Genomic DNA, 14,134 nt, shown 5'->3' on the forward strand with positions numbered 1-14,134 from the left:
TGAAATCAGTCTGACGCTTAACTGACTGAGCCACCCAAATGTCTCTATTTTGATATTTTTAATATTAATTCTCTGGTGGGAAGATTCCACGTACGTACTTTAAAAATACAAAAGTGAACTGGAATTGACTAGAATTCAAGGCCGAGGATCCCACTTCTTTTTTATGTCCCAGTCAGCAGATAGAAGCTCATGAAAAGAACAGTGCAACCAAAGCCAGTGCCCCAAATGTGGAGCTGGGAGCAGGCCTAGAGTGGGGGCCACGCAGATCAATTCCATCTCCTCCCCCCACCCTCCCCCCAGCCACACAGGGATGCCATAACCCCTGTGAGAGGAGTTGCCAGCTGCTGCCTGCTCAGTGAGACAGGCCTGAGCTGGAGAGCCCAGAGGTTGAGAGAGTGCAAGGCACAACATCTTGTTGCTAGGAGACCTGAGGAGGCAGCAAGGACCCACTGCCAGAGCTGGGAGGGAATGATGGGCTGGGGTGGAGATGCAGGGCACATGGCCCTAGATGGGCTTTTGTGGGGTTCTGGGCAGGTGATGGGGTATGGCAGCTATGAGCTGAGCTGAAAGGAAGGGCTCTGTAGAATATGGCTCCTTAGAATGTGGGCTCAGGATATCCTGTTCAGTTCTTCTATTTAACTCCTTCTATGTGGAAATCAGACCTGTTCTGAATCCTGTCTGACCACGTGACCTTTGGCAAGTGTTGTGCTGCTATACTTACGGGGCTTCAGTGTTCTCCTCTCCATAATGAATGCAACAACACCCACTTTGAAAGCCATTGTGAGGGTTAGGTGATAGGAGTATAATAAAATGCTAAAGAAAAAAGGCAAACAGAATATAGTGAATATTCACTACCACTTTTAAAAAATATATACAGTTTAAAAAGATCTTATTTATTTATTTGAGAGAGAGACAGCACGAGAGAGAAAGAGATTACGAGCAGAGTGGAGGGGTATAGAGGGAGAAGCAGACTCCTTGCTGAGCAGGGAGCCTGATGCAGGACTCAATCCCGGGACCCTGGGATCATGACCTGAAGGCAGGCACCGACTGAGCCACCCAGGCGCCCTCACTACCATTTTTTAAGATTTAAAAAAAATTATAGTATAGTTGACAGACATTGTGACATTAGTTTCAGGTGTACAGTATAGTGATTCAACGTCTCTGTACCTTATGCTCTGCTCAGAAGTGTAGCTGCTGTCACCAGATGCTATTACAGCATCACTGACTGAATCCCCTACACTGTACCTCTTATTCTCATGACTCTGGTTTCTCCTGTAGATGGGAGATATAGGCTTCCACCTATATCTCCTACCTGCCTTCACCCACTTTGCCCACGCCCCTCCCCTCTGGCAACTATCAGTTTGTTCTCTGTATTTATACATTGGATTCTCCTTTTTGCTTGCTTATTCGTGTTTCTTTTGTAGATTTCACATATGAGTGAAATTATTTGGTATTTGACTTTCTCGGTCTGACTTCTTTCATGTAGCATATACCCTCCCAGTCCATCCATGTTGTCACAAACAGCATGATCTCATCCTTTTTCATGGCAGTATAATATTCCATTGTAGATACATGCCACATCTTCTTTATCCATTTATCTACTGGTGGACACCTGGGTTGCTTCCATATCTGGCTTTTGTAACTAATGTTTTTTTGCAATAAACAGAGGGGTGAATACATCTTTTTGAACTAGTGCTTCCGTCTTCACTGGGTACATACTCAGTCCTGGAATTACTGGATCATATGGTATTTCTATTTTTAATTTTTTTGAGGAACCTCCATACTGTTTTCCACAGTGGCTGCACCAATTTATATTCCCACCAATCGATTTACTACCACTTTTATCTTTATTATAATCTTATTTCCCTTGTTGTAATGAGATGCACTCTCCCTGGATCAGACTCTCTGTTTAGATGAGATTCACAGACAAGGATTCCTGGAGGAGGGGACTTCCACGGTGGACCCCTGTGTCAGGGGTCTGTGGGCGATGGCTGGATGGGGCTCCCAATTAGTGAAACTCTAGGGGGCAACTGGGGAGGGCATGGAAGTTCAAAGCTAGAGAGAGACTTGATAAGAGTGATGGTTGAAGGAGTGGGGGCTCTAATGAGAGACCAGAAAGGGCTTTGAATGGTTTAGAGCAGAGGCTGAGTCAGGTGAGGGTAATAGGCTTTTCTTATTACCTTTCTTATGTAAATCATATTTGTTCTCGCCAATACACACACCAGAAAATCAGCAAGGAAGTAAAACAATATAAGCACAAAAGAAATAATTCCACTGTCACAAAACAACATCTGGGAGCATTATTTTTTGTATAGTTCCTTCCAGTTTTCTTTTTCTTTCTATGCACAAACATACACACACATTTTATCGAAATAGAATCATATGTTACATACTATTTGGTTTTAAAATTTTGTTTTTTTATTTTTTTAAAAATTTTTTATTTATTTATGAATAGTCACACAGAGAGAGAGAGAGAGAGAGGCAGAGACACAGGCAGAGGGAGAAGCAGGCTCTATGCACCGGGAGCCCGACGTGGGATTCGATCCCGGGTCTCCAGGATCGCGCTGGGCCAAAGGCAGGCGCTAAACCGCTGCACCACCCAGGGATCCCTGGTTTTAAAATTTTGTATTATGTTGTGAACGTTATTACGTACGATCATATAGATCCACAACACTATATTTTAACAACTGCATGATATTTCAGGATATTTATGTATCGTTATTTATGTATCATTATTGATATAATGTAGCCACTATTTTTGGACAGTTCCGTAATTTCTAATTCCCACTTCACCTTGGTATACAAGACAAGACTCTTGTATACGCAAAACAAGTGTTCTTATAGCTATATCTTTATGTATATCCATTGTTCCCACAAGATAAATTTGTAGAAGAATTATTTCTGGCTTAAGGTTATGTATGATCTTAAGGCTAGAATGCACTTCTCTAAAGTGCCCTCTAGAAAGATGAAACCAGTTGACAGCTGCATTGATATTGTTCAAGTTTGCCTGACGTACTAGGTGCTCATTGCCGTAATACCCAGACTGCACTGGTGTGGAGGGTGAGAGGCTTACTCAGATAGACTAGGGAGGAGGAGAGGTATCAATAGCTACTCTGAAGGGCCTTTGGCAGGGAGAGGCCCCTGCATGGCCTGGTGGCCTGGTGTAGGCTGTACTGGTGAGAGCTGTGTTGGTCAGGGGAGGCTGGGCTGGGCTATTGGTCTGGCTCCACTCTACTGGCTCCAGCTGGGAAGTCTTGCCCCTGGTGTGATTCTGGGCCCAGCCTGGTGTGATCAGCGTGGTCACCAATCCAAGACATTCATTCTGGAAGCCGCGCAGCCTCTCTGGCCATGCTGACAACCATGTACATTCACATAGTGGGTAGTGATTCATCAGAGCCGGTGGTGGCAGCAGTAGCTCTGACAGTGCAGAACTGCTTTCACCCATCCTGTCACTCGGCCTCTAAAAATAACTCTTGCCTGTTCTGAGTGACCATACCACCAAGTGTCTGGAGGTGTAGTCCCTTGGCTGTGGCTATGGGAAAGAGGATATATGCATTGTGTATCTGTGTCTGTGTTTGTGTTGGGGGTGGGGGCTGGCATCTGGGAGCCTCTTTAGTGGCTGGCATCTGAGCTAGGGGTTTGGGGTGGGGGAACGAGAGGCAGGCAATCTCCTTCTCTTCTACCTTCTCATGGCTGGGGACAATCTGTCTACTCTTTGGGAATGGCAGGGACAGCCCATGGGGGCAGGGGTTGTCTTTCAGGACTGTGTGCTCGCTCTCTGCTGAATGAGGGGAGCAGGCAGGGGAGGGAGACTGCAGAGGCAATATGACAAGGCAGGGGGCAGGCTCTGGAAGGGATACATAGCATTTAGCCCATCAACTATTGAATCCTATGAAATTGCATTTCAAATTTCATCATTTTGGTGGAATTTTTAACATAGAGTTCCTCTATATACAAATACAGCTGATTTCTTTGGTAAACAGAGGCCAAAGAGATGAAACACACTAGTTAATGTCTGAGACAGGACATGGAGCCACATCTTCTGACTCCAGAGGGTAGAGTTACTTTGGAACTGGCCTGGCCTCTAGCCTCTGTGCTGGCAGATCTCACACCTGAGTGTGCATCAGAACCATGAGAGGACCAATTGAAGTGCAAGTTACTTCTCTGATCCTGATTCTGTAGGTCTGGGGTGGGGCCTGAGGATTTGTACACTAAGGCGTCCTCAGATGATGATGCTGTTCCAGGGACCACACTTTGAGAAACACTGCTCTCTGCTTTCCTGCTTACCGATAGGAAGAGGTGAACAGAGGAAAGGGAAGTGGTTATTGGTCTTGCCAGGATTATTGTAATGCTCTCTGGCCCACCACCACCAGGTCCAGGTCTCTCCTACCCTCCATTCACTTACTTCTCATTGAGGACAAATTTATGTTCCTAAATCCCAGCTCTGATCATGTCATGCCTCCACTCAAAGTCTTTTGGATTCTCTGCCATGCGTACCAGAGCCATCCAGAACTGTCTGGAAATGGTGTACATTTGCACTGTCCAATATGGTAACCACTAACCACATGTGTCTATGAATTTTACATTTTTTCTCATTTTAATTAATTTAAATATATATAGTCACATGTGGCTGGTTGCTAGATAGTGCAAGGAACCACTTGGAATACCATTCCATCCGAGGATCTCACTGGTACCATATGTCTTCCAGCCCCAGCCTCAGCCCTTAGCATCCTCAGCTCAGGGTCATTCGAGGCCAGTTTCCTGAGTCTACCCTGTATTCCCCAGCCATGTGCCTTGTTTTGTACTATCTCTTCCATCTAGACTGTCCTTCTGGCCTGTCTGTAATGCTCAGCCCAAATGCAACCTCTGCCTTGAAACCTTTGATAACTGTCCTCCCACAATCTCCTTCTCCTCTGAACTCCAAAACACTCCATCCTTTTCTTACAGCCTTTAGTATTTTTTGCCTTCTATTACATTTGACTGGTGCTGGTGTTTTTGCTAAACTGTGGGCTTTCAGAGAGCATGACTGTTTGCTGGTGAGTTCTCACTGCTTAGCTTGGGTCCCTCCAGGCACACACAGTTGCTCGCTAAATCCCACAAACCTTTGCCCTGGTGCACTGGGGAAACAGAGATGGATAACATGCCCTTCCTGTCCTCAAGTTGCTCATGGGCTCTCACGAGAATCTAATTCATGTCCAGAGAACCACTGAAGCCAATGGTTATTTTGGGCAGGAAGATAAAAGCCACAGAGGGCCGAGTTGGCGAGGGAGTCCAGCAGGAGCCGCATAAGCAGAAGGCTGTGTTTATACACACAGAGGCTTCTCTGCCCAGCCTGGCCTGGTACAAGGAGTGGGAACATCCAGACATCACTGCCTGGCTGCCTTATGAAGTTGGTGATTAACCAGTGATATAGTGACTGGTCTCACCATCTGATCCCTGCATATGAATGGATGAAGAGAAGGTTGCAAAGACTACAGAGAAGTGCCAGCCTCTAGAAGTAAAGTATTGGCTGGGTGGCACCCGGGCTGGGAATATGAGTATAAGACAACACCCACTGTGGTCTGAGCAACTGGCAGCAGGTGAAATTCTGCTTGGCCTAGTGTGGGAGTTTAGAGATCTTGAGAACAGTCCTGGTTGAAATAGAAAGACGGTCAAAAAGAAAAAAGAGAGAAAGAGCTTTCTAGCTTCAGAATCTAGTACTAAGAGTATTCCACATCCTGAAAATCTCTATCATATATTCATCTCTGGGACAAAAACCTTTTTTTAAAAAGAAAACTTTATTGAGGGGCACCAGTTGGTTGAGCGTCTGACTCTTGGTTTCGGCTCAGGTCGGGATCTCGGGGACATGACATGGAACCCTGCGTTAGTCTCCATGCTCAGTGCAGAGTCTACTTCTCTCCCTCCCCCCTGCCCCTCCCCCTGCTCTTTCTCTCTCTCAAGTAAATAAATCTTTAAAATCTGGCCAGCACCTCCGCGGTATATTTGTGATAAACCAAATGTATGCAGGATTAATGGTGGAAAAGCACAGGCTCTGGAGTCAGCATGCCTGTGATTAAATCCTGCATCCCTCCATCCCGCCTCACCAGCAGTGTGACCTTGGTTTAGTGACTTCACTGCTCTGAGCTTCAGTTTCCTCTCCCTGTAAAATCAAGTGCATATATAACCTCTGCTTTATAGGGCAGTAAGAGATTAAAAACTGAAAATGTACCCAAATTGCTAGGCACGGTGCCAGTATGTAGTGGGGACCCAGCTGCTCTCTGCAATGATAATGGTGATTGATGGTGTCACTGCAGCATCTTCTGGCACATGGGACCCACTTTCCTCCCATTGCCTGTCACTGCACCCAGCCTCTGTACGATAGTCTCCAAGGTCTCTTCTGACTGCAAGGAATCTGTGATGTTCCGATGATGCAGACCTCAGCTGACACCTCAGGCACCTGATAGGAGGCTGGGTGGACAATATCTGCATATCAAGTGGGACTGTGGCGAGATCTTTCAAGTTCAGGCCCCGGGAGTCCTGGGTGAGGGCTGATTTCCCAGGGGCAGTTGGAGTGTGGCGCTCATTAAGAATGTAGCCAAGGTGGTGTCAGGGTCAGCAGAACTCAGCCTCAAGTGTCCTGGTGTCCTGGTGAATTCTTACTCCCAGCCTGACTCTGGGAGGGGAGATGGCCCAAGGGACACACAGCACACATGTATTATGAGCTGGGCCCTCATGGGGAAAAGGATGAAAGTGACCCTTGCCATCAAATTCCCAGCAGACAGGAATTAAGACCCTTCAACACTTCACATGACCCAGGGCTGGAGGGTAGAGTGTGGGAGGGAGAGGCCCAGAGTTTTCCTTCTATCTGGGAGGAATATTGCCAAGAGGAGGAGACCAGGAAGGACTTCCTGGAGGATGCCTGGATGAGTGACCATGGGAAAAGGAGGAGGGGTCTTCCAGGCAGAGGAAAGAAGATGTGCAGAAGGAGAGAGGCAGGGCTGGGCTGCTGTGCCCTGGGAGCCCGGAACCATTCATTTTAACAGAGCTACCCACATAGAGCGTGAGGATAAAGCTGAAGAACCAGGTAAGATCATCCTGGGAATGGTCTAGAGAGTCAGGCCAAAGAGTTTGGCTTGCTTTATTAGAGAATGGGGGACCACTGAAGGCTTCTCCACTGAGAAAGCAGAGCAGGATCAGCTCCTGGAGATTTGCTCAGTGGAAACCAGCAGGTCCACATTGGTCCAGACCTGCCTTATTTTTGGCCAAAGATGGCAGCCTAATGTCCAAGCTACTGGAGTGCCTTGGGACCACTGGTGCAGGGGACCATGGGATACCCAGACCTGTGCAGAGGACCGGCTGTGGGTACAGAAGGGGAAGAGGAAGGAGTAGAGGAGGAGAAGGAAGAGGAGGGAAGGGGGAAGGTAAGGCTCTCACCTTTGCCAACCCACAGTCTTGTTGGAGAAACCATAGAGCTTCCGTTGTTCAGACAACTGAACTCTGAATTCAGAAGTGGAGAGCTATATGGTCCAGTAGGCCAGAGGAGGGATAGGCTGGGTAGAACATGGGTGGAGGAGGCAGGGAGGGTGAACTTCCTGGAGGGGAGGCAACCTTTGCAGGCTCTGGAGAGACTGAGGATACTGCAGGGCACGCTCAGCCCTTTGTGGGTATCCTCTCATGTCATTTTCCTAGAGCTCTAAGAAGGGGTGCCAATATCATTCTCATCTACGGAGATGGGAACTGAGGCTCAGAGATGTTAAGGCCTTGCCCAAGGTCACATACCTCCTATACAAATTAATGAACATTCCCTATCCTTGCCTCTGACCCCCCTCCCCAGAGGTAACTTCTGCTCTCGCAATCTTCAGCAACACCACACTAGAGATAGAAAAGCACTTTGTGCCGCGTGACCCGCCGTGCAGCTGGGCCATCATTCTTCTCCAGAATATGACCTAATGTGGGAGTGTGTGGCTCCCATGGTCTGGGCTGGAAGGTTCCAGGGGAGGGTCATCCCTGGGGACTCTAGTGCTTTGGGAGCCTTCCTGGAGGAGTCTGAAGGCGAGGAGACGGGGGAGGCTGGAAGGGAGAGGCTCCTGGCAGGTGAGCGCTGCTGCCTGTCTATCCTGCCTGTGCTCTACACCCAGACGCAGCCACCCTGCAGTGCTTTCCAGAGAGCGCCAAGGACCAGTGAGAACAGCCTCAGCAGGCAGAATGTCCCAGGCCTGTGGGTCATGCTGCTCTGGAAAGTTTGGCTCTGGTAGCTTCCTCTAGAGACTGGCCCAGCTCTCAGCTGCCTGGGGCTGCAGCTCAGCCCACCCAGGCCCTGCAGCCCTCTGGGGCCAAAGCCAGATGCCCTGAAACTTTCTTGCCCTGGAATGCCCTCCTTGCCATGACCTTGCATTTAACTTAGCTCAGTTTCGGCATCCCCTTCTCCAGGAAGCCTTTTCTGAGCCCCAGGGGTTGGGTTAGAACTTCAGATTGTCTAAACCTGGGCCGACTAAGGGAAAGTGTCATGTGAGCCAAATATGTAATTTACAATTTTCTCGTTTTTTTTTTTTTAATTTAATTTTATTTTTTTTATGATAGTCACACAGAAAGAGAGAGAGAGAGGCAGAGACATAGGCAGAGGGAGAAGCAGGCTCCATGCACCGGGAGCCCGATGTGGGATTCGATCCTGGGTCTCCAGGATCGTGCCCGGGGCCAAAGGCAGGCGCTAAACCGCTGCGCCACCCAGGGATCCCCTACAATTTTCTCGTGACCGCATGAAAAAAAAAACAACAAAAAGAAACCAATGACAGATTCTAAAGATATATTTCATTAACTCAATACATCTAAGATCTTTCAACACAAAAATGACTGAGCTGCATTGTACTCTTTTTAAATTAAATCTTCAATGTCCAGTGTCAACTTTAGACTCATGGTGCACCTCAATTTGCATCCGTCACATTTCAAGTACTCGGTAGCCACATGTAGCCAGCGGCAACATAGTGGTCAGCCCAGCTCTGGAAGCAGAGAGAAGAGCATAAGGATTGATGCTCAGGGTTTGGCATTAGATGGACATGGCAGTCACATCCTGGCTCTGCTATTTATTTGCTGGGTGAACTTTGGGAAGTCATTAACCCCTTTGAGCCTCACTTAACTTTAGCTGTGAAAGGAGTGAATGATTTTGATGTTAGAGAGTTATTGTGAGCATTACACAAATGAATGGTGTCTAGTGTCAAGTATAAAGTAAATGCTCAGAAAATGGTGGCAATTCATCTTACATTGCCCTCTGATGGGCCAGCTTATGTGCTATTCTTCCCCACGGGACTGACTGTGAGTCCAAGGACAGAGGCTACCCAGTTCCTCTTGCCTTCTCTGAGTCCAGGGCCTGGCTCAGTGTGAACATCTGCTTGCTGAATGAAAGATTAAATCCTTGGGCTAAGAATGCTAGCCACCCACAAACCAAGGGACCCCCACAATGGCTGGGAGTCACGAGACCACAGACTACTTGGGGTGACATTGGCAGAGACCACTGAAGATAAAAGAGGGGGTACGAGGGGCCCTCCTTGCTTGAAGGTTTCATCTCTGCCCCAGCTTTGGGGGGCTGTTGACACTGTGTGCTTTGCCTTCCCAGCCAATGGAGTGAATAACTTCCATCCTTCTCCTGGCTTTTCTTTATCCTGGTGCTTTTACATCAAGTTCCCTTGAGTTAAGATTTAAGAGAAAATAATTTTTCCACCTCCTAGGCAGATCAGAGAGAGAATGAGGGGTCCTGTCCTTCCTCTTTTGCCAGCATTTGCTAACCTCCCATCACGCCAACCCAGTAACAGAAGTGGAGCAGAAGAATTTGTCCCATTTTATATGTAATTTACAATTCTTTTTTTCTTTTTTTGTTTTTACAATTTTTTACAATATAGATGAGAATACAGACTCAGAGAGGTCAAATAATCTGTCCAAGTAACACAGACAGTGGTAGAGCCAGGGCTGGAAGCAGAATTCAGAACTAAGGGAACTGAAAAGGCCCTCTTCATTGGTTCGGCTCATGTTTGTCCACCAGGGCTCCCAGCATCTCTCCACAGGGCTTTCATGAGAGGTGGTTCTGGGTTGGGTTCTATTCCTGTGCCTCAGTTTCTCTGCCTGGGGAATGAAGGCAGCAAAGTAACTGGAGTGTACATTTCAACAGATGACCATAAGGGGCTATGTATTCTTCAGAGCAATCCCCCACAACAGATTTCTCTGGAAAAGGTTATGACAGTGTCAAGTGGAAAGTGGTCCAGAGAGCTAGGGTGACTGAGTAAGTGTAACCTTGGACAAATCACTCACCCCACTCTGGGCCTCAGTCTGCCTATTTATCAAATGGGGATGGTATCTTACAAGATGTGAAGATCACCCATAAAAGTACTTTGCAAACTGGAATGTGCTACTAGAAATATTGGTTAATAATAATCATTGGAAATCTTGACAGTCAAAGAAACCCACCTTTCTGAGTAGTCCCACTGACTTGAAGGGAATTGGGCCTTTTGAGTATAAATCCAGAATGATGTCTGGGAACATCCCGCCTCTGTCTTTGGAATGTAGCTTGGATTCTTCTGGGAAAGTGAGAGGCTCCATCTAGCTGAAGAGGGTGGGAAAGTAGCTCTGACCAAGGGGAGGAGGGAGAAGGAAGGAAGGGGAGGAGGATCCAGAGAAGCAGAGTGAACTAGAAGGAATGAGGGCTTTGGCCTTGTGGTCTGTCCTGCTGTCAGAAGCCTGAGGCTGGGAAGGTCAGTGAACAGAAGAGGCTCAGAATCAATCTGGAATAAAAATACTGACCAGCAGGGAGTCAAGGATCTCTTGCCAGATGTGCATAGGAAATAGTAAGTTCATCTGGTTAACTCCTAAGTTTTATTGATCCTTTCGCTTATTTATTTGAATAAATATGTAGTAACTGAACTCAAACAAAGCATCCCTAGTGGCAAAGTGACTTGCCCAAGGTCAAGCCCCTGAGGGCCTGGGGAGTTCCTGAGAGGAATCTGGGAAGCTGGAGAATGAAAAGTCCAGAGGGAAGGAGGACATCTGTAAGGAAGTCTGCCCAGCGGGACTCCAGTCCTTCTGTGAATTGGCTCTAGGCTGCTTTGTCCATCTTCCCAGATCCTGTCTGGAGCAAGGGCGTGTTCTCTAGGACTGGGAGGAACTGGCTTCCTTCTGCTCACTCTCTGCCCACTCCTGAGTCTAGTGGACAGCAGGGACAGTGAAAGGACTGGAAGCTATGTCTTGGGAACATCTGGTAAAGGACTTTGTCATGTTTAAGTTGGAGAAGATAAGGCTCAATGTGGGGGTGGAAAAAAGGGACACAGTTGCTATCTTGAGTTCTCTGAAGGGTGTTGGGAAGAAGGCCTGGCCTCATTCTGCAGAGACCCTAAGGGGTGGTATTAGGACATAGGTCATCATGATGGAGTAGCCACCTTGGGTGGGAGAAGTGGAAAGAGGGAGTAGAGGTGGATGTTGGTGAGTTGACACTGAGCAACACAACCCATTGGTGAGGCTGACACTGAGGGAACTGCAGCTTAGGGGATCGGATGGCCTGGCTCGTGTCTGGGCTGTTTCCCAGCTTCCGGCCTCTGTGGTTTCTGCTGCTATGGATTCTGGGGTGCCTAGAACAGTGGCTAGCACACAGTAGGTACTTAGGAATTATTTGAAGAATGAAAAAATCTGTGTATGCCTGGTGGAGGGGAGGGCTGGGGAGTAGGGGTCATGTGGTCTACAAATGTGGACTGTGGGCAGAAATCTTTGGAGATTATGTTGGGAGTTACCTGCTGTCTTCCCTGAGGCTTCCTGCATGAACTGTGACCCCAGAGATGAGTATGTCCAACTCTTTCTTTGACTGAGAACAACTTGCCCAAGACTATTGGCCAAGACAGTGGCAGAGCTGGACCAGATCTCAGGCCCTCTGCCTCCCAGAACCCTCTGCCATTTGAGGTCATTGCCTGTGGACGTAGGGAGTCGGAGCTGTGGTGGTTCAGACCAGCTTTTTGAGTTAAGTGCTGCTGAAGGGCTTTCATTTGGTTTTGATTCATAGCCTCAGTGCCACAGACCCCTTGGCTACCCTTGCCCCACACCTTCCTGGAGCCTACGTGCACACCCAGCTGTAAACAGGCCCATTTCTCAGTTACCCTTAGGGTCATTGCCACCAAAGCACACGTGGGCAAAAGCACAAGTACACACTCAGACACACAGGATCCCAGGGGATGTTGGCACACACCTTCTCCCGGATGGGGGAGAAGCCCCAAGAACCCCCCCCCCCCCCCCCCCGGAGCCTGTGCCCTTCTTGGCTGCTGGGGAGGTGGGGGTATCTGGCTCCGCTCGGTGGGCTGGGAGGCCCACTGAGTCTGAGTCACCCCTTCTGAGTCAGGGATCCTCCCCCTTCTTCTCCCCTCCCCCTTCCCCTGTCCCCGCTGAGCTCTCCAGAGAGGCCTCCCCGCCAGGAGGGCCGAGGCTGGCCCGGCGGGGGTGGGGGCAGCAAGGGCTCCGGAGTTGGCTCCTTGGCCCCACGGCGGTCCCGCAGGGGTCCGGGAACTGCCAGCGGCCGCGCCGGGGAAGAGGTGGTGGCCCGGGAGCCTGAGAGAAAGAGAGAGAGCGAGAGAGAAGGAGGAGGAGGAGGAGGAGGAGGAGAGGGAGGCCGGCGGAGAGGAGGCGGAGGCAGGGGCCGGGCCGCCGGAGGGACCAGGCAGGCGCGCGGCGGCCGCCCCTGGGCTGGGCGCGGAGGCCGGGCGGGGGCGGGGGCGGGGGCTGGCCGCGCGTCGGGCGCCAGGCCCGGGGCTGTGGGCACGGTGCCCAGCCCCCGGCGCACGCCGAGCCGAGCCGCCGCCGCTGCTGCAGTCGGCATCCATCAGCGGGCGGGGGTGTCGCGGAACAGGCTGCTCCGCAGAGCCCGCCGCGGCCCCGCGCGCCCGCCCCGCCCCGCGGCCTGCCGGCACCCCCCCCCCCCCGCAGGAGCCAACGGGGCGCCCCCCCGCCCAGCCTGCCCGAGATGGGGACCCCCGGCCTCAGGTAGGCACGTGGGGGGGATCAGGTGGCACGGGGGAGGGCGCTGGGGACTCAGGACACGTAGGCCCAGCCTGCAGCCCTGGGGAGGACTGGGGGCGAGCCCGGGAGGAACTGAGTTTGCCGGCTCTTGGCCCCCTGGCCTCGTGGGGGAGATCCGTAGCTGTTCCTCCCCACCTCGTAGGTCTGCAGCCTCCCCAAGGCCTGGAGAGAGAGGTGGGCTGGCTGTGGGCTGGTGGTTACTGTTGGGATGAATGGTTGCTGGGTGCTGGGCTCCCTGGCTGGGCCACTCTGTTCTCTGAGACCGCTCCTGCCTCCTTTGTGGAGGCCAGAGGCTCTCTGGATCTCTGTCCAAGCTTCAGATGCTGCAGGCCAGTCAGTCTGTGGTTGGAGACTGGGGTGCTGGGCGGCTCCTGTCCTCTCTCTCATCCGCTGGTTGTAGACCTTTTCCCACCTGGGCTCACTTCCCACCCCATCTCTCCTCCAAGTCACCCAAAGCTGGGTGATGGATAATAGTCCTGGGACCTGTGGGGTTCTGGTTTCCTATTGTTCTGGCCAGAGACTGCCCCCCCCCCCCCCCCGCCCTGATTAGAGGGAGAGGACTTGTGGGTCCTAGTTGTGTCTGGCACCTTCATGCTTGGGAGTGTCCAAGGGCCTGAGAAGCAGGGGTCTGGAGGAAAGGAATGGGGGGAGGGGGCGGCAAGTGACTACAGCCACCAGGCTAACTTACCAGGGGCTGAGGCCACTGACTAGCAGAGCTACAGCCCCAGGATGGTCCGTGGGGACCTTGACTAGGAAGGAGTTCTGAAGACACTGGTCTCCTTGTTGGCTGCCGGCTGTGGTCCTTGCCACCCTCCCTGCCCCCTACCTCTGAGAATGCATTGGTGGGGGAGAGGCACTACCACGAGTTCCTGCCTGCACTTCTGGATCTGCATATCACCTCCTCTGCAAAGGTGGGAGTGTAAGAGGGCTGGATTTAGGACCTCTTGGGCTGTGTGGGGTCCGGCTGCTCCCTACCTCACAGCATTAGGAGTCTTCCAGAATTAGCGGCAGTTGGGCCAGGTTGAGAGGTGGGGACAGGAATAGTGTCCCCAGAAGCTCCTGGAAGACAGTGCTGCCTGACCTGGACAAGGGTGTGGAGAATAGAGGTGGCTCT

At 50.5% G+C, this 14,134-nt stretch overlaps 1 protein-coding gene across 6 annotated transcripts in view; it reads left to right on the plus strand.

The window, feature by feature from the left end:
* The window catches only part of EPB41L1 (erythrocyte membrane protein band 4.1 like 1), a 143,547-nt gene that overhangs the window by 57,418 nt on the left and 71,995 nt on the right, over positions 1–14,134 (plus strand). The window contains exon 1 of one of the 6 annotated variants that reach the window (XM_025469923.3): positions 6,819–7,063. The exons of 4 other annotated variants lie outside the window; for them this stretch is intronic. In XM_025469923.3, coding sequence (XP_025325708.2) covers positions 6,913–7,063 — 151 coding nt within the window. In that variant the 5' untranslated portion in view covers positions 6,819–6,912. Of the gene's footprint in view, positions 1–6,818; positions 7,064–12,834; positions 12,985–14,134 lie in introns of those variants that run through there. One more of the 6 variants, XM_025469931.3, reaches the window with a different exon arrangement.

This window comes from Canis lupus, chromosome 24 (assembly GCF_003254725.2).
Source record: "Canis lupus dingo isolate Sandy chromosome 24, ASM325472v2, whole genome shotgun sequence".
Lineage (NCBI taxonomy): Eukaryota > Metazoa > Chordata > Mammalia > Carnivora > Canidae > Canis > Canis lupus.